Source organism: Euphorbia lathyris, chromosome 3 (assembly GCF_963576675.1).
Source record: "Euphorbia lathyris chromosome 3, ddEupLath1.1, whole genome shotgun sequence".
Classification (NCBI taxonomy): Eukaryota; Viridiplantae; Streptophyta; class Magnoliopsida; order Malpighiales; family Euphorbiaceae; genus Euphorbia; species Euphorbia lathyris.
In genome coordinates, this window is record NC_088912.1 from 39739437 (window position 1) to 39765894 (window position 26458).

Below are 26458 nucleotides of genomic sequence, written 5' to 3' on the forward strand. Positions count from 1 at the left end.
ATGTTAATTGGGTGTATTGTAGGTCCTAATTTTTAATTCAAAATGGTCAAACTCTCGTTGATTGGTCATTAACCGATCAGATGTACTAAATTATCCGGTCACCTTCACTTGAGTTATATTTTTAGGACAAAAAAAATCCAGGTATCAAAGTGTGAATTAGGAAAAGTTCAAGTACCATTGATGTAATTTACTCAGACAAACTTGCATTGACCGGTCATTTACCAGTAAAATTTACTAAATTGTCCGGTCATTGTTACTTCGGGTATATTTTTGGGACAAAATGTAATCTAGATACCAAAGTGTGAAATGGGTAAAGTTCAGGTACTATTGGTGTAATTTACCCTATGATTATTGGTGAATTGTGTTTATCATTTTTGGATATTTTAGTTACTTGTGTTTTCCCATATAAAATTTTAAGGATATTGTTTCATAGTTTTTGATGAATTATAATACTTATGGACAATATTAGTTTACTTGTTTGAGTTGTGTTAGTATATTTTTCACTTTATATATGTTACAAATATACGTGTTTTTCTATATAGAAATATAATACATATTCTTTTAAAAATATATAATACAGGTGTCTTCTATACTTACTTTGTTTTTGACAAAGTAAACTATATAATATTTGTTTATTTTAATTGTATTTATATAATACCTATTTTAATTGTATTTATATAATATTTGCTTATTAACAAATAAGAAAATACAAAAATACAAATGTGATTAATTCTTAACTAATCTCCGAGAGGCCTATCCGTCCGACTAATGTTTAGTGTTTGTTATTATATTGATTATGGGTGACAAATCGTGTCGTGTTTGTGCCTCACATATAGTTTTATTACTTTTATTAAGAATGACATTTAAAAATATGAGAATATATATAGAGTGATATCAGATAAATAGAACTCTGTCACGTGACGCCACAGAAAGTCGAACCTACTATTAAAAGACAGAAGATGTAATGTCTCCTCAAGTAGGTATATCAAAAGGAATGCGTACCAAAAATTTGACTCAGGAAGCCTCCTTTAACCTAGTCAATGATCTAATTGTTGCCATAATATCACTCAATCCTGGAAATCACGAACCAAATGGTCTTGAGAAATATCAGGCCCCATTATCTGGACACACTCTCTCCTATCAGAAGAAGACACGTGGCCCACCTCGCTCCACAATCTGTAACCGTATTTTACAGCTTAAAATCAATATAAATACAGTAAGTTCAGCTCAAGGTAACGATATTCATTTTTATATTAAGCTTACATTACAAATTTGTTTATTGATTGTGCTCATCTCCAATCTTTTCCATAAACTGATTTAGACATCAGAATGGGTTCGTTGTACAATAGACTCCCTTTGACTTTGATTATGTGCAGTTATAGATTGACATATGGACTTTCAGGATTCAACCACATCATATAGTAATAATTTTTTATATTCATATCATTTTCGAACTGGGGAATGAATATGTTCAGACTCAAAATCTTAACCTAAAATCAAAAATAAACCTTGTGGTTACACCTGTTTTCAATAGGCACATTTGTGGTTTAAAAGTTTGCAAAGTGGTACCTTGAGGTTCATTCCGTTAGCAAACACAGACCAAATTGACTAACGGTGTTAAAAGTCAAAGGGAAAAGAGTTAATTTAGTCCTTATATTTATTTATTTTATAAACTAAACTCTCTTATTATCTAATTGTTATAAACAAACCCCAAAATTAAAAATAAAAATAAAATACACCATCTTCTCCATCTCTTTTTAATTTCTTTTCTTTCTCTCTCTTTTCTCTCTCCTCTTTGTTAATTTCTCTCTCTAAAATCAATTAAATTTACATCTCTTTCCAAATCTAATCATTAACTCTAAGTCTAACTCTAACCCAATCAAATCTTTAACTTTAAATCTAATCTTTACTAAGCAAGTTTAGCTAAGTGATAGCTACTCTAAACTCCTTCCTTTCTTTTTACATCCCATTTTCTCCCTCATTTCTATTACTACTTTCATTTTATTAAAATAAACAAGTTGCTGAGTTATTTTTTGAATGAAATTGCTGTTTTGATTAATATATGAAAATGCAGCTTCATATATCGCCATGAATTACCATCTATCCCATCTATCTATCTATCTATCATCAACCTTCTCCTTAATTACCCAAATTCACTCTTCTTTTCTTTCTTTCCTTTTTCTCTAACTTCTGTCTTGGGAATTTTTATTCATTTTATCAGCATTCCGCGTTCATGAATTTGTTTATATTTTGGATATTGGAGTATTATTCAATTCATTCTTCATGCATCTGACCACAAAAGCTATATATAATAATCCAAAATAATAATGCTTACGAACTGAGGAACAAAATTACTTTGATGTGTAGGTGGTTGCTTCAATGGGCCTAAAGACAAAAGAGATAGCTTTGATATTCGCACAAGATGCAGTGCTGTATCCAATCCTCGCACTCAAGGTTCACTACCCTTCTCCTTATCCTTGGTGTCTATCTATTTTATATGTCTATCCAAATTCACTTACCTTAAAATTCATTCTGTTCTGTTGCAGAACAACCAGACGTTTTTCAGACAAATGGAGTGTCTGTCAGTCTCCATCACTTTTTTTTTTTCTGCTGAATAATTCCGACTAATTATGAATTGTAATTTACAAAAGGTTTCAATTGATTTTAGAGAGAAATTAACAAAGAGGAGAGAGAGAAATTCAATTAGTTTTAGAGAGAGAAATTAACATAGAGGAGAAAGAGAAAGAAAAGAAATTAAAAAGAAATTGATAAGATGGTGTATTTGATTTTTATTTTTTATTTTGGGGTTTGTATGTAATAATTAGATAATAAGGGGGTTAATTTATGAAATAAATAAATATAAGGAATAAATTAACTCTTTTCCATTTGACTTTTAACACCGTTAGTCAATTTGGCCTGTGTTTGCTAACGGAATGAACCTTAAGGTACCATTTTGCAAACTTTTAAACCACAAGGGTGCCCATCAAAAACAGGTGTAACCACAAGGTTTATTTTTGTACTTTTCCCTAAAATCTATTTAAAGTCTATTTGGTTAATCTATTGTTCGCTATTATGATTTGTTGTTTGTTGTTGGAAAATTATGCTTTTTTAGAAAACATAGATTCTCTACTTTTATAAGAAACTACTTTTCATGTCAAAAAAACAAATATGAGATTTCTAACCAAACACCTAGAACTCTAAATTTTAAAATGAAAAGACAAACAGAAAGTGAAAAGTATGTAAACAAACATCCCTTAGTAAACCACTATTCATTTATGTTCATATATCAACTAAAATTTTACATTTTATTAAAACTAATATGTAAAAAAAACATAATAATAATTTTAAATACCTTATCATTTTCCAACTAATAAATCAACTTTAATCCAATCTTAAAATTTAAATCAACCCTAATTAATTCAACCTACAACCTACTTATTAAAACATGTTTGTGCCTCACACGTGTCATTTTCGGATTGGTAAATTAATATATTCTGACTTAAAATCTTGACTATCTTAATCCAATCTTAAAATTTAACCTATTTAGTAAAACATTGATGCCCATGGATTCTTTTATACTTCTATTTAGTAAAACATTAATATGCATTAATTCTTTTATACTTTAGTTGTGTATTGAACTTTTACCGATAATAGTGATGAATCTTATCTAAAGATTAGTACTTGACAACAATTAAATTTAGAGTTGCACGAAAAATGATTCCTCTCCGTTCTCATATATAAATTGAAAAAAAAAAAAAACACTAAATTTTTTATTTTATTAATAATTTTGAAATTCCTAGAAAGTCGATTGTCGAATCCCCCAACGGAACGAAAAGGACATTCTCGTCTCCTTCCCAACTTCAGAGATTAAAAAAAAAAAAAAAAAAAAAAATCATCTCCACCTCTTACATGAGATGAGAAAAAAATTCTCCATCTCCATCGGATTACTAATAATTTGACACAAGAAATACTGGGTTATTCATCTCCTAGAAATACTAAATATTTGACACAAGAAATACTAATAATTTTGAAATTCCTAGAATTGTCGAATCCCCCCAACGGAACTAAAAGGACATTCCTCATCTCCTTCCCAACTTCAGAGAAAAAAAAAATCCATCTCCACCTCTTACACGAGATGAGAAAAAAATTCGGAAATTCCCCATCTCCATCCGGAGTACTAATAATTTGACACAAGAAATACTAGGCTATTCATCTCAGAAGTATAGAAAATTAGCAGCAAGTAGCTGTTCAATCTTTATATGAATCTGAGACTACAAAAAATAACGAAATAGCAACATCTGAAAATAAAAGACAAAAAAAAAAATTTAATAAGTCTACAGATTTAGACCTGACATTGCTAGTTCAGTCACTTGCTTAGATAAGCAAAAGACACAAACGTTTTAGCTTCCTACTTCTGAAGACTGACATCTAATCTTCTAACATACACCTACTTCTTATTCCATCAAATGTACAAAAAGAACAAACCAACCAGACAACAAAAATTTAAAAAAAAAAAAAAATTAGACAACTAGACAATGCCCAGCTACAAACCTACTCTCCTAATTAATAATAATCAAACAAATATAGTGCTATCAAAATGAGTACTGCTCTGACTCCGACGGCCGCAGCGGAGGATATCCGTCACTTGCACCTGGTCCACGCACATGCCTACCGGTCTTTCTCATCTCAATCACCTTCCTGTGAGAGTTGGAGTGAACTGCAGGAACAAAGGTAGGACTAGCAGCAGGACGGTACTCCGGGAAGAGTCTGCCTGACCTGTAACGAACCCCACAAGCATTGCAAAGTGTTTTAGGCCCCATTGGTCCTTCTCTCCATTGCGGAGTTTTTGTCACCTCGCAGTGTGTGCATTTTCTAATCTCCACTGGTTTCTGCTGCGAGGGGGGCTTCTTCGTTTCTATGGAACTAGAGAGTAGCATCAGATTCTTTCTTTTCTGCTGCTTTTTCTTTGCAAGTGCCTCGTCAAGATATGTCTCTGATTGTGATTCGGATGATTCCTTTCGTTTTGGAGCATATGTAATGGAGATGAAAGGGAATGTGCGCCTCAGGGGACGTGGGCGTTTGCTTCGAGGACGTTTCACTGGGATGTGTAATTTAGGGTGATAGACTGCTGGATTTTCTGCTGATGACGAGCTGCTGCTGCTTTCAAGGACAGAAACTGGACTGGAAGTTGTCCAGAACGGCCGTAAATATTTCCCTTCCAACAAATCATAGTTAAGGGGAATGCTTCTATTGGAGGATGCTTCTGCAGTGCTTGGCCACTGTTTCAGCTGAGAAGATTCATCACAGTGGACATCAAATAAAAAGCCAATTTCAGAAAATAAATCACATGAGAAATACATGTTGCGTCTATCTAGAAACACCCGAATAAAAATAATAACAAATTTTAGCTCAACAAGCATCCTACTCTTACAGAAGTAAGAGTCCATTAAAAATACCAAACAAAGTTCTCTAGACATAAATTACAAGTATGAAATGACCACAGTGAATAGTCAGATCATAGTCAAGAAGAGCAACTGAAAATATATGAATACATAGGCAAACAGAAGTTCGATCACGTCTAATAGTCATTTCCGTCCTATCCCTTGTATGATCAAAAGTTAACCTCACACTAATCAGTGATAAGCAAAACATTCTCCAAAAAAAATGAAGGGAGAAGCAACATATTCTTTAACAGAGATTGAAAATACCAACCAAAAGGAAGCTTCCCATGTGATTTCTTGCTCGAGACAAACCCAACAAACAAACATTGAAACAACATCACTAGCATGATAAATTCTATGGTTACTTGGTTTTTAACTAAATAATCATCCGTTTGTGTATTATCAACATTAGATTGTTGATGCGAACACACAAGTTACAAGTATAATATTAACAAAGTACAAGTACGATATTAACAGAAAAATACTCCCAAATTATAGTCAGATACAAGTATTATGAGAAAAACAATCCATTAACTGTGCTTAAAAATTCTTAGCTACAGGAATTTAAAAATCACAAAGAGATGATAAAACTTTATGAACACAAATAATGTGATTTCTGGTAAAACTGTTTATCTTCAATCTATAAATAGTTCATCTAGAGGTAAACAAGTGTAAGCTTGATCAAGTTTGGTGAAAGTCGTCAAAGCTCAAATTTCTGCAGAATAATGAATCCAATAACCTACCTGAGACCATCAGCAGATAAAAAGGAGGCAACTTAAAATATACACAAGAAGATTTATAGTTCATAGTTTTCCGCTCTTCCTTCCTATGCCAAAACAGTTTTAAGCGAATTCATTATATAAATTAACATCTATATATAATGTACTTACTCCATCCCACGAATATATGCAAAAATGTGCCTACACACCGAACAAGAACTTATATGCCCTCAATTAAACTAATTACAAAATACATAACAAAAGGGAAAAAGATATGGTTTTTGGGATTTTAATCTTGCTTTGTTGGCCAAGCAGGGGTGGCGGTTGCTTACATCTCCTAATTCTCTGGTAGCTCGTGTGTACAAAGCCCGCTACTCCCCGAATTCCTCTTTTTTAGAAGGAGAAATTAAGCACAATCCAAGTTACATCTAGAGAAGCATTATGGCTGCCCACGAGCTTATTAAGAGCGGTGCGTGATGACTTGTTGGTACGGGTATGAGCATCAATGTATGGCAAGAGCCATGGTTACCGGGTATTAATCCATTTGTTGACAGCCCTTGTCCGATTGGGATGGACGACTTAACTGTTGCTGATCTTAAAATGCATAATGGTTACCTTTGGGATAAGGAACCTCTCTCCTCCCTTCTCTCTGATAGTGATAAGCTTCTCATAAAGCAAATCACCTATAGTCGTCGGCTGTGTACAGATAGTTGGTATTGGTTGTGGGATCACAAAGGTCGTTTTTCAGTCAGGGACGCTTATAAACGCTTAAGGGAGGGCGTAATTGCTGTTCCGCAAATTTCTGCCACTGTTTGGAACTCTGTCTGGAATATTTCCATCCCACCGAAGGTTAAAAATTTCATTTGGAGAGCAATCTCCGACTGCCTTCCAACCACAGTGGCCCTTTCTTCTCGACATATTCCTATTGCTAATGGGTGTCCAGTTGTGATACGATGGAAGATGTGCATCATGCGCTGGTCAGTTGCGCCTTTGCAAACCAAGTTTGGCTTTTTTCAGAAGTTGGGGATTTGAGCAGTGTAACTACCAATGGAGGTTAATTTGCAGCAGTAAAACGCGTCAGATTGTTTAGTTGGCAGCGGTTATCTGTTGGAGCATCTGGAACAGCAGAAAAACTGTGTTATGGAATAAACACTCATCTCCAGCGGGAACTATGTTCAGCAATGCCACTGTGTTTTTGAGCAGCTGGAAGCAAGCCAGACAAACCTATATCAGCATGTCCTATGTCAGCAGTCCTTCAACGTCCTGGTCTCCTCCTCGGATGGGATTCCTAAAATGTAACATCTACACAGCGCTTTTCAAGCATAACAAGTCTACTAGTTTTGGTTTTGAACGAGGTGATCTTATTGCTGCCAAATCAGGCTTCTTGCAGTGTACTTTCGTGCAAGTTGTTAGCTGAGAGTTTGAGCGTCAGGGAAGCTTTGAGCTGGTTGAAGGATAATGGGTACAAATATGTTCTTATTGAATCCGATTCTCAGACTGTTGTTTCAGCCCTCCGTAGTGGAGTAGATTCAGAGTCTTTGTTAGGTATTTTGATCTCCCATCGCAAATTCTTGCTTTCGGATCTAGTCAACTGTTCTATCAGTTTTATTAATAGATCAGTGAATCATTTGGCGCATGTTCTTGCACGAGCTGTTGATTCTGTGTCTGGGCATGGAGTCTGGGGTTCTGTCCCTCTGTTTCTGTTTAATGCTTTGGTTTCCCCTTAATATATTTCCCTTTATTTTCAAAAAAAAAAAAAAAGGAAAAAAGACAATGTGCAATGTTTCAAATTTTGATAAGACGAATTATTACGTTGTTTCTTTGATTCGATAAACACATGTGGGCTATCAAATGAACACTTAGGCTCAAAACATGAAATGTGTTGAATTAGAAAAGAATTTTCATGATTCGGAAGTTTCTCAAAATTTAAATAGCTAATTTTCCTTTTTAGAATAATGTTCAGTGTTCACCCACCGACCAATTAAGGTACTCAACCAAATTAAGACTTCTAAACCCCTTTGCAACTCCAGGTTCTATAATAGGGATTCTTCGCACAACCATTACTGAAAGCATGCTCAGAATAAACTATTGCAATAATACTTTTCCACGCATTGTGTTTTAATCCTTCGTAGATTCCTTGTCCAGCCAATTCTAAATGTCGTATATAAGCGAACAATACATGTCCTCTAGACTTATGCATTTAGTTTATTACTATTTCTGAACTCTTCCGCATTTGTGTAGAAGCATATTTTGCGAATATCTTTGACAAGGGTCTTATTAAAATACACTATGAAATTAAGCAAAATGTACCCATAAAATTCAGGACAAACATGTTTTTTGGCAGAGTAGACAGTAACTTTTGGAACATGCTACGAGTACATCTAAAAAATAGACCAGAATAAACATAATTTCACACCAAAAAGATAAACGAAACTTCTAACTGTAATTTTGCATATCCAGCATGTTACTAGAATGGAAAAGCATCCTTTGCACGGAAACATTATTTCTACAAAAATAAGATATAGCTAGGAAAAGGAAAGCCATTGAAGAGAGTTTATTGAAGAAGAGTTTCCGTGTAACATAGTTAAGGATAAAGCATAGTAGGTTCCAGTTTGCTTCTTGGCAAGGAAAAGAAATTCATATACTTGTATAAAACTCACCGAAATTGAGCAGCTTTTTTTAACTTTCAGCTCGTTACTATTTTCAGTGAATCCAGGCAAGACATTTGATGTTGGAGGTACCAGGTGTTGAAATTTGGCATCCCAATCTTCAACAGCATCATTTGAATCCACATCCTCTAAGGGGAAATCAAGAAACTTCATGGCATCATCAAAAAAATCATCAGGGACGCCATTAAAATTTTCGTCAAAGAACCAAGAACTGTTCATGTTATTACCCTGTGAACCATCAAGCAAAAAGAAGAAAAAGATCAGGCAACTCTTCTTGAAAGCCATTGTCAAAATTCCTCCAATGCAAAGGGGTGGGTTCAAGTTCAACGCTGCTTGTTTAACAAATAATACCTGAGAACTTAGGTTTTTATAGATGTCCAAAATAAATCCAACTCCAACACAAATGTCAGTTAAGCTTTATATGTCTTTGACGTGGCTAGGTTAAGTTGATAGCCACATTAAAGCACAAGTAGGTTTCAGTAAAATTGAATTGTGTAAAAAATGGGTTCAAACGCCAGACTCTTTATACATTGTAACAAGTAACACGTTGCATCTTTCATAAAAAAAACTAAGTAATACATTGCATATGAAAGGGAAAAACACATACTTCCTTGTGTATACACTCCTATTTAAAAACTGGGAGAAAACGAAAAATGTTGGTAGGAGTCTTCTAAAATAGGAAGAAGCGTTTTGAATATTAACTATGCTAATCTTTCCAATTCAAAACAATTAAGAGAGAAGCTTAATTATGAATTAACACGCATGGAAATCCTTTTCAAACCGATACGATGTCGCTTTCGCTGCTGTTATGACGTGTTTTAACCAATGAACAGGCAGCAGCTAAAATTAGCAAATAATAATAACAATAAGTATTATTAATTATTAATTATTATAAAATACTACTTCATCGGGTTCATTTGGTTACCGAGAAAATTAATGCAGGAAAACGAAAAGTCAAAAATTAAATTCCAGTTTTAAGTCGCATTTATCCTTCTTTTTTTAGCGGGGGAAATATAAATATTACACTGAAGAAGAAAAAAAACAGAGCCCTGTGTGCTCATTAACTAATAATTTTTTTTTTTTTCTAATTTTTCACATTAAAATGCTGTAACCATACGAAAGTTTCCACCGCCAGTTTCCGTCACTTTCTCGAGAACCAAGCAGAAAAAAAAAGTAAAAATGAAAAGCAAAATAAACACAATGCAACTGACATTCATACAAGCAAAACAAGAAATGAAGCAATTCGAAGGAAAAAAATCAGCCAAACCTTACAGAAGAAGCTGTAAATAAGACCAAATCAAGCCATAAACAGAGGTAATCCACATGAAAACCCTAGAGCAGGGACAAAAGAGCGAGCTCCGACCAAAATAGACTGTTAAATCGGCGGCGTTTCAGTGCATGGAGATAGACATTGTACAAATTAAATGCAGACAGCAGAACCAGAGAAGAAGAAGAAGATAATAGTGGAAAAATGAGAATCCTTTTGAATCTCTCTGTGTCTGAGATGAGGATTTTTAGGTTTCTTATGAGGTGAGAGGAGCAGTGATTCAGTGAGGTCAGGTGCATGAACTTGAAGTGGGGTATGGTTTTCTTTTGTGTGTATCTCGCATGATATTACACGCTGTTTAATTTAGGAATATCTTGTATATATGGAATAATTGGGAACTGTGAGGAGGATTTGATTTACAATCTTTATATTTATTCATTTTGGAATTATTTTAAATATTAGTCAAAAGCCCCTCTAAATTAACCTATTGAACAGGATTATTTACTATAAAAAAGCTTATGTAATTAATATTTATCCTTAGAAAAAAAAAGTATTATCTTTAAATATAGATAATGTATTTTTATTATACTAATGGGGTGTTTGGGTGCTCCTTTTCGTACTCATGTTTGCCTTTTTAGTTCGAAATGAAGAGTTTTAGGTGTTTGGTTAGTGACATTCTTGTTTGCCTTTTACATTTGGAAATCAGCATTAGATGTTTAGTTAGTGACCTCCTGTTTGTTTTTTACACTTGAAAAGCAGCCTTTTACAAAAGCAGAGAATCTCTGCTTTTTGGAAAAGCAGTTTTTCCCAACAGCAAACCGTAACATCAAACAGCAAACAGCAACAGCAAACGGTAGGTAAAACAAACGGGCCCTAAAACTCATATATAGAGGGTGTTATTTCAGCTTTTTGAAAGAGCGTTTAGCGTTTTCACTCTAAACCGCGTGAGATATGGCGTTTGGTTAGGTTTATATAACCGCAACGTTTAGTATTTTTTCTGAAAACTGAAATATTTTGGAGCTTTTCACGAAAAGCTCGTTTTTTGAGTTTTTCATTAATAGTTGTTTGTAGTTATTTGTTATTGACAAAATTATGCATTTTATTTCTATGAAATATCTATTTCTATAACATAATTACCAAAAGAACAAGGTTTTATTGCGTTCAATAAATTTTTTATTTTTGTTTTTTTATTTAGATTATTTTTATTAGTTTCTGTAATACATTTTTTATTTATAATTTATTTGTTGATTAATTCAAAACATGTCCATATTAGACATTTTAAATACTAACAACAACAGTTCAATATAATTTTATCAAACACTAATAATTAAACAGCTAACAGCAACAGCAACAACTATTAGCTAACAGTTGAACCAAACAGGCTCTTAATATCTAATTTAATACATTATTCGTCTTGTAAACTTGTCCTAAAAGTTTCATTGATCTCTTGATTTTTTAATGTGTCTTGATAGCTTCTTTAACTTGTTTAAAATGTCTCACTCCCCAACTTGTTTAAAGCACAGTCAATTAATTACTCGATGGAAAAAAAACAAATTGCATGCAAAAAGTATGTTGCATGAGTCTTGAAAAAGTAAAATGACTAAAGTCAAGTAAGAGATCTAAAGATTCGTGAAATAACATTCTAAATATTTTTCCAAATGGTCAATCTATAACAAAATCATCTTTGTTTTATGATACAAATTACTATATTTTTTAGAAAACAATTATGAGTATTTTTATTAAATTTGTGGACACGATGTCATTTTCCCTTTCACATGACACAAGATAAATGACAGACATTTATTTTTGTGTCGTCTGATTATTTTTCATGACAGTATTTTAAAATTCTGTCATCTGAATGCGTAAATTTAAACCAACGTTATTCACATGTGGCCTTTCGATGACATAATTATGTCATCCAAAGAAAACGCGTGTTTTCGTTAAAATTTACTTACTCATCAAATGACACTTGTAATAAATGACTGTCATTGTATGCGGAAAAACAAAAAAAAACGGCAAATGAAATTTCACTTACGCGGCTAACTAAAACATATACCAAATTTAGGCGCTCAATCGTTTGACTGAAATTTCACAGCTCATATATAAACTCATCTCTCTCATCCCAAACATCATTTTAGGTTTCGCCCTCTTCATCCCTATCATCCCTCTTTATCTTCATGGTTGCTTTCTACATGCAATCACTGGGACTGAGATCAAAACATGGTACTGGTAAGCCATATTTTTTTCGTTCCTGGATGTATTAGAGTTTCATTGTTCCTTACTCTATCTTTTCCTCATCCGATTTACTCTTGTGTATGTGGATTTCAGCAGCTGGAATAAGGATCTATTAATTTTCAAACCTTTTGTTGAAAAGGTTAGATCTCTCGGTTAGATACACTGATTTTATTGTATTCATTATTAGATTCACCAATGAAAAGTTTGGGTCTTTATATTTTTTAATCTAGGGCAATATAGTGTGTGATGCTGAAAATGTTATGAACTCATTTGTTTCCTTTTTATTTGAACATAATATTTGTAGGGATAGTAAAAATGCTTAAGTACATAGGAAGGGTGACTGAAGAGATTGTCAATCAGTTCATGCCTTCAGCATAAGGGAAGATTTCTTTCACTTATTGAGTATATATATTATTATGTTGGTTTGAACTGATTGGTTGCATGTATGATGTTGTTGTGTGTGATGTCGAGATATGTTTACGATATATCTTCCATTTGTCTTGTTATCTGATTGAAAGCATTCAGAATGGTGATAGGTTTTCGATGCTATCAGTATAAGTTTTGCACTTGTGGTGACAGCATCGCAAACTTCATCACCGTGCTCACTTTTCAATGAGTATAACCCAAGTGGCAAGTATATCGTAAAGGGTTATGTATGTGTATTGCTATTAACTGATTGGTTGAATACCTTAACCATACATGAATATGAGTTATATTGCTATGAAATGATTGGTATGAACTGATCGGTTGGATAGAACTGTTTATGAAGCTAGAACTGACTGAGTATGCGTATGTGTATGGAGCATATTTATGTTTGATGTTCTGTTTAGGAAGCTAGAACTCATTGAATATGTGTATGAATGTTCATTGAGCATGTAGTTGATTAGGCATGCTCTTAAGCTTTGAATGTTCATTGTGATTGGTCATGCTCTTATACCTATGAGTTATACTGCTAAAACTGACTGAGTATGTGTATGTGTATGAAGCATGTTTATGTTTGATGTTCTGTTTAGGAAGCTAGAACTCATTGAGCATATGTATGAATGTTCATTGAGTATGTAGCTGATTATGCATAATCTTAAGCTTTGAATTTTCATTGTGATTGACCAAACTCTTATACTTACGAGTTATACTGCTAGAATTGACTGAGTATGTGTATGTGTATGAAGCATGTTTATGTTTGATGTTCTGTTTAGGAAGCTAGAACTCATTGATCATGTGTATGAATGTTCATTGAGCATGTAACTGATTAGCTTTAAATGTTCATTGTGATTGGACATACTCTTATACCTACGAGTTATACTGCTAGAACTGACTGAGTATGTGTATGTGTATGAAGCATGTTTATGTTTGATGTTCTGTTTAGGAAGCTAGAACTCATTGAGTATGTGTATGAATGTTCATTGAGCATGTAGCTGATTAGGCATACTCTTAAGCTTTGAATGTTCATTGTGATTGGCCATATTCTTATATCTACGAGTTATACTACTATAACTGTTACTGCTAGAACTGACTGAGTATATGTATGTGTATGAAGCATGTTTATGTTTGATGTTCTATTTAGGAAGATAGAACTCATTGAGTATGTGTATGAATGTTCATTGAGCATGTAGCTGATTAGACATACTCTTAAGCTTTGAATGTTCATTGTGATTGACTATACTCTTATATCTACGAGTTATACTTCTAGAACTAATTGAGTATGTGTATATGTATGAAGCATGTTTATTTGTATGAGTATATGTATCTTGTTTACGATGTTCCTTTTCACTTGGATTGTTATCATAAACAAAAGCATTCAGCATGGTGATATGTTTATGATGCATTCAGCACAAAGAGAGTCCCTTGTGGTGACAACATCATAGACTTCATTACCATGTTCATTTTTCAACTAGTACAATCTAAGTGGCAGGAACATTGTAAAAAGTTCATTGAGCATGTATGAAGCATGTAGTAACGGGTCAATTTAGGCTACTTGAATATTCTGATATGACTTGCAAACGATAAGATGTCTTTTGATGTGACTTGAATATACATATACATATGAACTGAATAGAAAGTTCTACGTTATATTACAAAAAAGGGGGGTGAGTGTTGCCATTCAGTTATCCTTGAAATTCCAAATCTCCTTTACTATATGATAGTAAATGAGATTTGGAATTTTAAAGATAACCACATTTGGAGCTCATATCCACATTGCATGCTCCTCAGTCCATCTCCAGGCGAGCCCCTCATAATCTTCCATGTTGCTGAGGTATTGCTCAGCAACTTCTTCTTGCCCAGGAAACGGCTCCTCAGTGAGGGGTTGTACTAGTAGATCATATATATGCCACAACAGCTACAAAATGTATAAACTAATTAGATCACAAACATGATTAAGTGTTTATCAAATGAACTGGATAAATTGTGGCAAATCTATACCGTGGCAATGGGATAGGGAGGGTGAGAAAGGAGACGGGGAAGAGAAATCATCCCCTCAAGAGTCATGTTAAGATGATAAATCTTAGTCCTGAAGCGAAACTAAGAATAAGAGGATACATTGATTAGTGTATGTGTATATACAATGTCATGTAGGTTCATATATCTTAATGAGATAAGTTAATATTACTATTGGAGGTCTGTTTGGAAACTCCAAAGGGTAGCTGATTCGGATTTGAAATACACCCCTTTCATATGGGGTATATTGGGGGCCTTTTATTCTGACCGCCCATTTTAAGAAGCTATCATCCAGAGGACCTGTTATCATTAAAGATAAGAAGAATCATTACAAGTAGAAAGATGAAATCAGGAAGAGTTAAAGAAGAAAATATAGATTAACAATGTAATACCTTCGATGGCCAGAAGCCACCCTGGGTTCTCCAGGTACAATTGTCATAGGTCTGAAATTACCTTTTCCTGAAGACTTGCAAGGTTATCCATTATACAATGTAAGTTTTCTAGGTTGAATGTATGGATTGACAGTGTATACAACTGAACGATTGAAAAGCTTATTATTTATACTGATATGATAGTGGCTAAGTGAAGGGTCGTGAAAGGGGAAAGGTCCTTAGTGCGTTTAGGGTTTTGTGTAATGATGTTAGTGTATTAATGACCTGTATTTGGTTTTGCAGATATCAAAACTTTGGGATTATAGACCTAATAATGACTTCAAGATATGCAGATACATCAAGATCGATTTGTTTCAGAAATTGGATATGTATTGCTTATTTTTTGAGTTTTAATTCAGAAATTTATATGTACAAATGTAAACAGATTATGAGCATTGGTTTTCAATAAAATTAAAACCATTGATATACAGAATTTTATGTTCATTTGAGTATGTTTCATTATTCAGGTAAAAACTAGAAATTCATTCGAAAAAGAAGGCAAAAAGTGACATTTTATTTATAAAAAAAAACTGTCATCTAAACAACAATAAAAAAGACATTAAAATAAACGAATCTGTCATCTGAAAATAAATCCATTGACATGCTTGATTAAGACATATGTCATCTAAAACAAGCTAGAACGGCATAAACTATTATACAAATTGTCATCATAAATTAAATATGCCAATTTCCAATATGTATAATTGACGTTTTTAATTATTAGGATGTCATGCGATTAAATTAAAGGTGACGGTAATAATAAATAAGTTGTCATCGTAACACGAGTAATATGACATCACGCAAATATGCTAATGTCATGTGATGTGCCTTCACATGACAGAATGTAACCGTCATCTAAAGGTAAATCAGATGATAGCGAGCCCCGTGACAGATTTATATCTTACGAGACGGCGGTTTTTAACCATCGTCTGAGAGGCCATTTGGCGTAGTAGGATATACAGGTCTAGAGATTAATCAATGATGGACCTTATATTCTTGCAGCTATTGTTGATGGAAAAATTGTTTCTAAATCAGAAAATGATTTTGATCAAAATAACTGGAACAAAATCTTCGTGAATGCTAAAGGTACAAATATGTTTCATGTTAACTTGATTCTAATGATTAAAATCAACATTCTAGTAGGAGAGTTCTAGCTATTCAAGATGGAGCAAAATAAATCCACATCTAACATGAACACTAGATTCACCACAATTATGAACAGTTTAAAGAATCTAGGAAGATAATACATAGATGAAGAACTTATCAAGAAATTAACAATGTAGCAATATGGGATTTAAAGCTCGCAACAATAGATGAAGCTAAAGATTTGTCAAACTATTCATATGATGAATTCATAGGGTATTTGCTTACTTAGGAAATGTAGATCAATTCAATCAATAGTCGAACCAGTGATGAGAAAAAAAATATTGTTTTGGAAGCTGATTCAGGCACTGATGCATCAGAGACGAAATTCGAATATGATGAAGTTATTCTATCTAGACAGTTTAAAAATTCTGAAGAAAAAAATAGAAAAACTTTAACAAATGAGATAAAGTATAGAATATACTCAACAAGATGTCTGATAACAAACCAAATTATTCTTGAATAAATAATAAGGGAAAATTAATAGAAATAATGGCAAACCATTATTCCTTCTAAAAGAGATATTTATACATGATTAATGTGGCATTAATGATAATTAATGCAGGGGAGAATATGCAAATAATGAGGAAAAAGAAGGAGTTTCTAGCACTATGCCACGCCACGTGGACCATGGCGAGATACGCCATAACGAGATACGCCCAATGAGAGCAAGTAGCAGAGACCCGCCATATCTCTCAAGGAGAGCGTACATATGCCTTGACGGATCAAAGAATATTATCCCAAGGACCAAAAGGGATATTCACCTTGAGAACGCCGCAAGAAGAACCAGATGGCGGATCTCCACGGTTCAGCTCAGTGAGATCCGCTGGCGAACCTATGAGGCGAATCTCCTCTTTCACCTAATTCATCACAGTAACGGCTAACCGCCAACTCGGCCATAAAGATCATTAAATGAATCATTAATAGTCTTAAACCACCAGGTTAAGAGTAACTTGTAACCGCCATTAAATGAGCATTAATGGAGACTTTCTAGTTACCTAGAGGTTACGAATTCCCCAACTATATATAGCCTACATCCCTAGGCTATCAAGGTACACACATTCACTTATTCTTTGTCAATTCAGTTTGCTCTCTTGATCTTCCTTACTGACTTTGGCATCGGAGTGTCCCCGACCGATCCCAAAGGCGCCTCACAGGGACGTGCTCTGATCAAGGATTTTTCCCCGTGTTATCAATTGGTGCGGTGAACGTGGATCTCTAACAAACAGAAGATCACAAAATCTTGATTGTATAGAGTTTCACAAAGAACAAAACAATGGAGTCAACAGAATAGAAATCACAATCTCCAACTTTGGCTCAATCAGTACAACAAATCTATCCAAAGATACGGTTCTCCATATATTGGTGGGAAAGAGTTTTCTACATTAAATCTGGAATTTTATGATGAAAAAGATAAGTTTCCTCCCATTTCTTATTCCATTTTTTATTAAAGAAAATTGAGATCCCTCACTCTTATAAAGTGCTATGAATATCGTTACATGTTATTATGATAAATCTAATAAATTGTAAAAGGTGAAGTCATAGACGCAAATCTTTCATTAAACCTTGCATGCTTACTATGCCCTCATATTTTTATGCATGACAAGTGTAATATGATATTATCATTGAACCAGTACAAACGCATGTATAAGACCCGTGATCTTGGGATTTACAAAAGGAAAAATCATCCATTCAATGTGATTTTGTCATTTGATATTAAAATATCATAAAATTGCTCATGTAATTGCAAAGGATTTAGATCTAGTCGGTCTTTTGGGTGAACATGCATATAATTATTAGAAGAAATTGCAAAAAATCATATTTGGTTTTCCTTGTACAATTCACCATCTATATATGGCTTTTCTCCTATTTAGTACTTTTAATATCAAAAATTCATATTTTTGAATATTGTTTTGTCAAACGGTTATTTCATTCCCTTTTTTACAAGGATGTGTTTATTCATATAAAAACTGTTTATCTGACATTATTAGAATTTCTTTTACCGACGTAAGAGAATTGAACATATTAAATCAATTTGTGATCATCATGTAACTGTCCCTAACTATTAAGGCCATTATGGGTTGATGAATTGCCAAATTGGATAAACAAAACTTTCATGTCTTGAGCTAACTACAAAACTGTGCAAATGTCAGTTTCGAATGAGAAGCATCGTAAAACATCTTCGCCATGAAGACAGGGCTCTTCTCGCAGAGGTAGGTCACCACCCTCTCCAATACGCTGACGTAGTAAGAGGCCTATTGATACACCCCGGAGTACCGGCCCACCACCATCATCCTCCCGACCAGGAGACATTGGTCATGTCCCCGTAGGAAACCAAGGAGGTCATGACCGATTACATATAGGCGGTTCAGGCGGCGGTGGATCAGCTGCAGAAGCATTGGCCAAAAATACAACATGTAAAAGCTTACAGGAGGATCTGATCCGGAGAAAACCCCGCAATATGGCGAATCTAATTGAACGATGCAAAGCATTCAGGGAGGTAGATGACATACGCCGCGAATCGTTATCTCCATCACATAAAACCAAAGGCGAATCTCACAATCGAGATCGTGAGAAAGACAAAAATCGGGGTTCTTCCTCCATAAACAGGACTTTAGTACAAGTAATATAAATATTCCAGTGGTCAAATTTGAGGGGGTAACCAATCTAAGATTATTACCACCCTTTGGTTGGCCACCACACTGAAGCTTGCTGGGAGCTGGCAAACTAGATAGCTTTGTCCAGAATAACAAATAACAAGATGACAAGCAGAAGACAGATCCCAAAAATAAATTCAAAAATGTCATTAATGTCATGGCGGATGGACCAGGGTATCAGCCACCCATGGAAAAAGCAAAAAATATCCGCTCTAGATAAAACATCCCTCCATTGCTCCTTTTGCAGAAACAGGTCCAGTAATCTCTCCACATACAGATGCGTTGACAATTGAAGGATGGAAGATGAAATGAGGCGGGTAATGGTAGACACGGGCAGTTCTTGCAATATCATCACTATAGGTACATTCTCACCAACAAAGGAGGAGTAATGATTAGCGGGAACCAAAAGACGGTTCAAGAGACCTACTCAGCGTCACTATCAATTCGCCCACAATCCAAAGAGGACGAAGGTGAGAAATATAAACTTGTCACTACAGCTTTGGGCGACACAGAAACGCTCCTTATTGCTGATGGAAAGCGGGTACGAATCGCCAAAGGATTAAACATCATTGAGTCTGAAAGCCTATTTGCATAGGAGAATGAGATCCGTACAGGAATAAGCCCAGATATGATCACTCATAAGTTAAACATCATTAAGGATGTGGTTCTAGTTGCTCAGAAAAGACGGAACCATGGGCCTAAAATCAGTATTTTTACATATTCTTATATGTGCATTAAACTGTTATAGTATCCTATATTTTATAATTTATTCTTTCTCGCCATACTTCTTATATTCACTTGCCTAGCTTTTAGTGCTGATATAAGTCCAGTGGCTGGCGAATCATAAGTTCCACAGGTGGATCAATTACCTCAAAGATAGGACAATTGATCCCATCACGGGCGGATCCCCTTTCCATAAAGGTAAGAAGCACAAACCCTCAGGAGCTTTCAAATAAGCTCAACTTTCTCCTCAAAGATAGGAGAACACTCTCATGGGCGGATCCATCTTTAGATGATCACCATTCGGTCGGACACCATTCGATTGGACACCATTCGGTCGGACACCATTCGGTCGGACACCATTCGGTCGGACACCATAAACGAGTTAAAACATTCTTTGGACGCAAGGACTTTACACTCTCTCACTCCCTTCCCAAAGAAGGGTTCACAAGTCCTACGGGCGGATCGCTTCACCTCAAAGATAGGTAGCAAGTTAATCCCCTGGGCAGCTTTACTTCCTCTAGAAGGAATAGAACAGCTTCTAAACCTTCACAAAGGTTCACACATTGGGGTACGGCTGGCCACCTACCCTAAACAATCGGAGAAATCGTAAACCAGATTCTAGAAAATTACTTGCTAAAAGATATAATGCATTAGTAAAAATAGTTCTGGAAAGCAAAGGGATTCATCTCCAAATAATGAAGCCTCGTCTTCATCTCCAAGTAATGAAGCCTCGTCTTCATCTCCAAGTAATGAAGCCTCGTCTTCATCTCTAAGTAATGAAGCCTCGTCTTCATCCTATTCAATTAATGAAGCCTCGTCTTCATCCAATTCATAAAGCCTCGTCTTTATCCAATTAATGAAGTCTCGTTTTCATCAAATTAATGAATCCGCATCTTCATCATAGAAATAACAAAGTCTCGCCTCCATAAAATGCACAAAGGTCCCTAAATGGCTGATCATTCTTACTGATACCTAAGGGCGGGTCATTCTCCTCAATATGGCAGAACTGAAGAAAAGAAGTCCCTAAGGCGAATCATAATCCTATACGGTAGGAACAAATGGCCCCATCTAGGGCGGGTCCACTTTCCTCTAAGATAGAAAAATAAAACACGACGGATCAAGCCCTGATCACCGCCAGGATTAAAACATTTCTCAGACGTGAGATCTTTACATCCTTCAAAACTTCTCTCAAAAAGAGGAGTTTTCTACACCTATGGCAGATTGATCCACCTCAAAGAGAGGAAGCAGATCAAACGCTTACGGTAGCTTGATTCCCTCAAAAGGAATACCAAGCACACAAACCTTCACCAAGGTTCAAGCCTTCACAAAGGTTTTCATACAAGGGTATGGCTGGCCACCTACTCTAAGTTGCCTTGGACAGATCACTCAAAGATAGGTAGCAAGTTGATCATCAAGACTAAGCCATATGAGATCCACGGGCGGATCTCTAAGGCATTTCTCCTTATAAACGGTCAGAGTTCACAGACAACGTAAAAATCTCCATATATTGGATCCTAGGGAAAGAAATCCATGAAGCTTATCATAAGCTTCTAGGGATATGGTTGGCCACCTACCTCGAGACATAACAAGTTTGAAACCTTCGGAAAATTCATAACAAGATTGAAACCTTCGGAAAATTCATGACAAGTTTGAACACTTAAAAGATCAATAGCATGGAATACGATTAGACAGTCCTAAAGAGCTTTTTATACCTTTAGGGGGGTTTCTGATAACAAACCAAATTATTCTTGAATAAAGAATAAGGGAAAATTAATAGAAATAATGGCAAACCATTATTCCTTCTAAAAGAGATATTTATACATGATTAATGTGGCATTAATGATAATTAATGCAGGGGAGAATATGCAAATAATGAGGAAAAAGAAGGAGTTTCTAGCACTATGCCACGCCACGTGGACCATGGCGAGATACGCCCAATGAGAGCAAGTAGCAGAGACCCGCCATATCTCTCAAGGAGAGCGTACATATGCCTTGACGGATCAAAGAATATTATCCCAAGGACCAAAAGGGATATTCACCTTGAGAACGCCGCAAGAAGAACCAGATGGCGGATCTCCACGGTTCAGCTCAGTGAGATCCGCTGGCGAACCTATGAGGCGAATCTCCTCTTTCACCTGATTCATCACAGTAATGGCTAACCGCCAACTCGGCCATAAAGATCATTAAATGAATCATTAATAGTCTTAAACCACCAGGTTAAGAGTAACTTGTAACCGCCATTAAATGAGCATTAATGGAGACTTTCTAGTTACCTAGAGGTTACGAATTCCCCAACTATATATAGCCTACATCCCTAGGCTATCAAGGTACACGCATTCACTTATTCTTTGTCAATTCAGTTTGCTCTCTTGATCTTCCTTACTGACTTTGGCATCGGAGTGTCCCCGGCCGATCCCAAAGGCGCCTCACAGGGACGTGCTCTGATCAAGGATTTTTCCCCGTGTTATCAATGTCATATGTTTCAATTGCAAAAAATCTGACCATATCAAACCACATTATCCAAGATCAAAAAAGCATTTTAAAAAGAAAGACTAAAAGACCATGGTTGCAACATTGAGTGATAGTGACTGCTCATCTTCAAGTGACGAATAAAATGATGAATAAATTTCTTAAATATGCTTAATGGCAAAAGATCAACAAATATAGGAAGCAACGCATACATGGTCAAGTGAAGAAGAAGAAGAAAGTAATTTGGTAATTCTAAACTTTGTATCTCATTTTGAAATAATTGAGGCTTATTGTGAACTTTATGATTTGTCTCAAGAAACCATCTCAAAGTACAAACGATACAACAATAAATATATTGAGATGAAAAAGGCCAATCTTGAATGCAAAAGAAAGATCAAATTTCTTGAAGAGATAAATCATGAACTAATAATCAAGACTATCAATCTTGAAAGTAAATGTAAAAAATTGAACTTAAACTTTACAAGATTTACTCATAAAGATAATATATGCTTGAAAAGATATTAACATCTCAGGAAAACTCCTATGCAAAATCTAGAATTGGTTTCAAAAATCAAGTTCAATTAACAGCTCTTTGAAAGCATTAAAATTCCAGAAATATCAAAAGAACAGTCAGTCACATTCTACTTATAAGATTCCTCATACAACGAAAAAAACTACATGTTTTTATTGTAACCATGATAATCATATTATTCAAACATGTAAATACAAAAGAGGTTTTTTTAAAGGAAAGTTAATTTAAGTTCCAAAGAGAAATAAATCTAATTACACTAAGGCCCTGTTCTTTTTGACTGAAATTAAATTAAATTAAATTAACTGAACTGAACTGAACTGAATGCTACTGAACTGAACTGAACTTAACTTAACTTAACTTAACTACACCAAATAATTATAATTATAGTAAATTATATATATAATGATATATTTTATATATAAATAATTATAATTATAATAAAAAATGATAAATTATATATAATAAATTATAAATTATATATAAGTAATTATAATTATAATAAATAATTATGAATTATATATAAATGATAATTAATAATAATACATTATATATAAATAATTACAATTATAATAAATAATGATTAATTATATATAAATAATACTAATTATATATAAAGAATAGTAAAGAATAATACATTATATATAAATAATTATAATAAATAAAGATGCACTAAATTATAAATTATATATAAATAATTATAATTACAATAAATAATGAAGAATATAAATAATATCAAATTATAAATTATAATATTAAATTATAAATTATATATAAATAATAGTAATAATTATTGAAATTAAATTAATTGAACTTAACTTAAGTTAACTGAACTGAACTGAACTTAACTGAACTGAACTTACTTATGCTGAAATTAAGTCAAAAAGAACAGGGCCTAACTCTAAAGGATCCAATGTAAATTGGGTACCTAAATCTCATTAACTTATTTTATAGGTTAGTTTAAAACGCACTCTTGAATCTTGCGGTTGGTATATTGATATTGCTTGTTCAAGACACATTACTAGTAACAAAAGCAAGTTCACCAAGCAAAACAACTTAAGGGAGATAGTGTCAAATTTGGAGAAAATCAAGAAGGTCTTATCATTGGTATAGATCAAATTGGAGTCAATCTAATTATAAAAAATGTTTCACTAATGAAAAGCTTAAAGTATAACCTTCTTAGTATGAGTCAATAATGTGATAAAGGTAAAAGAGTTATTTTTTTACTAAAAAAATGTGAGGTGCAAAATGCATCAAGAATGACTTTATTCATCATACCTAGACTTGGTAATATTTATTTGCTCAATACAAAGTCTCTTACTTATGACAAGTTTCTTATCTCACAAGAAAAAGAAAGTTGTCTTTAGCATCGTAGATTAACTCATGTAAGCATGCATACTGTTTCAAAACTTTCAAAAAAGATCTAATGAATGGTTTGCCTAAAATTGATTTCTATAAAACTCATGTTTGTAATGCATGTCAAAGAGGTACACAAACTATAATCTTATTTAATTATAAAGGAGTTGCTTATACCTCTATACCATTAGAATTGTTACACTATTCATCCAACTAATCTTGGTGGTAAGAAACATGCATTAGTCATAAGTAATTACTATTTTCATTTTACATAGACATTGTTTTTAAAACACAAAGATGAAATATTTGAAAACTTTTCACATCTTGGTAAAAATTACAGTATTTGAAAAACCTTTATATTGTTGCTACTAGAGGGGATCATGGAAAAATATTTGAAAATCATCTTTTAAATCATTCTGTAGTTATTTCTCATAATTAATCTAAACCAAGAAATCCTCAATAAAATGATGTAGTAGAAAGGAAAAATAGAACTCTTACAGAAATGGCTAGAACCATGTTAAATAAAAATAATGTGTCAAAGTATTTTTGAGCTAACCTATAAATGCAATTTGCTATATTTTAAAATAGAGCTTTAATCAGACACATTCTAAAAAAAAACTCCATACGAATTATGGAATGAAAGAAAACTCATCATAAAATATTTCATGCATTTGAGTTTGTTTGTCTTATCTTCAACAATAAAGAATATCTTGTTAAATTCGATTCAAAATCTAAAGTATGTATGTTTTTAGGATCCTCATCACATAGTAAAGCAAATAGGATTTTTAACAAAAAAAAAATTTGGAAGAGACTATACATGTTGTATTTGATGAACCTAATCCTTCTTCAAAAAATATAGATGTTAAAAATGTTCCTAGACAAGATAAGGAAACTGAAAAACTAAAAACAAAAAGATGCAAATGAAGATGATGATGATGACAACACTACTGTACTTCAACAAAAAGAAAATCAACACAATGATCTACCTAAAGAGTTCCGATTTCATAAATATCATTATGTGGGAAATCTTATTGAATGTCCTACTAAAAAGGTAATGACAATAAGCCAATTACAAAGATATTTTGCTAATACTGCATTTGTTTCTAAACTGGAGTCAAATAACTTCAAAGAAGTTGAAGATATATAAAATTTAGATCATGACTATGCAAGAAGAGCTCGATCAGTTCAAAAGAAAGTAAGTATGAGAACTAGGGAAGAAAATCTGTTGTCCTCATTTCAATGTCCCCTTCTATGTCCCTCTCACAAAAATTAATCCCTATTTAATTCAAATAATATATTTTATCAACTAGGAGAACCCATATTAAAGTGATTACTTTTTGTGAGAGGGACATAGAAGGGAACACTAAAATGGGGACATCAGATTTTCTTCCAGGAACTAGTTCCTAAACCCAAGATCAAACATTGGTTGGAACTAAATGGATTTTCAAGAACAAGTTAGATGAATTAAAAAAATGTTGTGCGAAATAAAGCTAGACTCGTAGCTCAAGGATACAATCAACAAGAAGGCATAAGCTATGATGAAACTTTTGCATTATTATCTAGATTAGAAGTAATTAGAATGTTATGTGCATTTTTTTATTACAAAAATTTCAAGTTATATAAAACAGACGTGAAAACTACATTCATGAATCGATACCTTACTCAAGAGATATATTTAAAGTAACCACCAGGATTTGAAGATAGTCATCACCCTAATTATGTCTATAAACTAACCAAAGCTCTTTATCATTTGATACAAGCTCTAAGAGCTTGAATGAAAGGTTAAGCTCTTTCTTATTAAAAGGGGTTTTTCACAAAATAAAGTTCAAACAACTCTATTTACAAAAATATAAAGAATTTAATTATACAAATTTATATAGATGATATTATCTTTGGTTCTACTAATGAGTTATTGTGCTAGAATTTTCTCAAGATATGCATAGTGAATTTGAAATATAAATGATGAGAGAATTAAGTTTTTTTCTTAGTTTACAAAACAAATAAAGAAAGAAAGGAAATTTCTTGTGTCGGTCCAAGTATGTGAAGGAACTGTGAAAAAATATGAGTTAGAAAACTCAAAGAGTGATAAAACACATATGAGCACAACAGTGTCACTGGACAAAGATGAAAAAGTCAAAAGTTTAGATACAAAGAAGTACTGAGGTAAAATTGGTTCTTTACCTTATCTTACTGCTAGTAGACTTGATATTCCGTTTAAAATTTATTTTATGTGCTAGATTTCAAGCTAAACCCTAAAGAGTCTGCAATTAAAAGAATTTTTAAATATCTAAATGGAACTCTAGATGTAGGAATTTGGTATTCAAAATGCAAAGAATTTGATCCTATTGGATACAGTGGTGTTGACTATGTGGGATGCAAACTA

General features: G+C 33.6%; 1 protein-coding gene across 2 annotated transcripts; it reads right to left on the bottom strand.

The window, feature by feature from the left end:
• Positions 1-4221: 4221 nt before the first annotated feature.
• LOC136222922 (GATA transcription factor 11) lies at positions 4222-10392 on the bottom strand. Of its 2 annotated transcripts, none has more exons than XM_066010610.1 (3): positions 10102-10392; positions 8821-9057; positions 4222-5288 (listed from the first exon to the last, which is right to left on the bottom strand). In XM_066010610.1, exons 2-3 carry the CDS (start codon positions 9046-9048, stop codon positions 4593-4595), a joined length of 924 nt encoding a protein of 307 aa, XP_065866682.1. In that variant the 5' UTR covers positions 9049-9057; positions 10102-10392; the 3' UTR covers positions 4222-4592. The 2 variants fall into 2 exon arrangements, with proteins under 2 accessions (XP_065866682.1, XP_065866681.1); XM_066010609.1 differs by having other exon boundaries at positions 10097-10389.
• Between the last annotated feature and the right edge of the window lie 16066 nt (positions 10393-26458).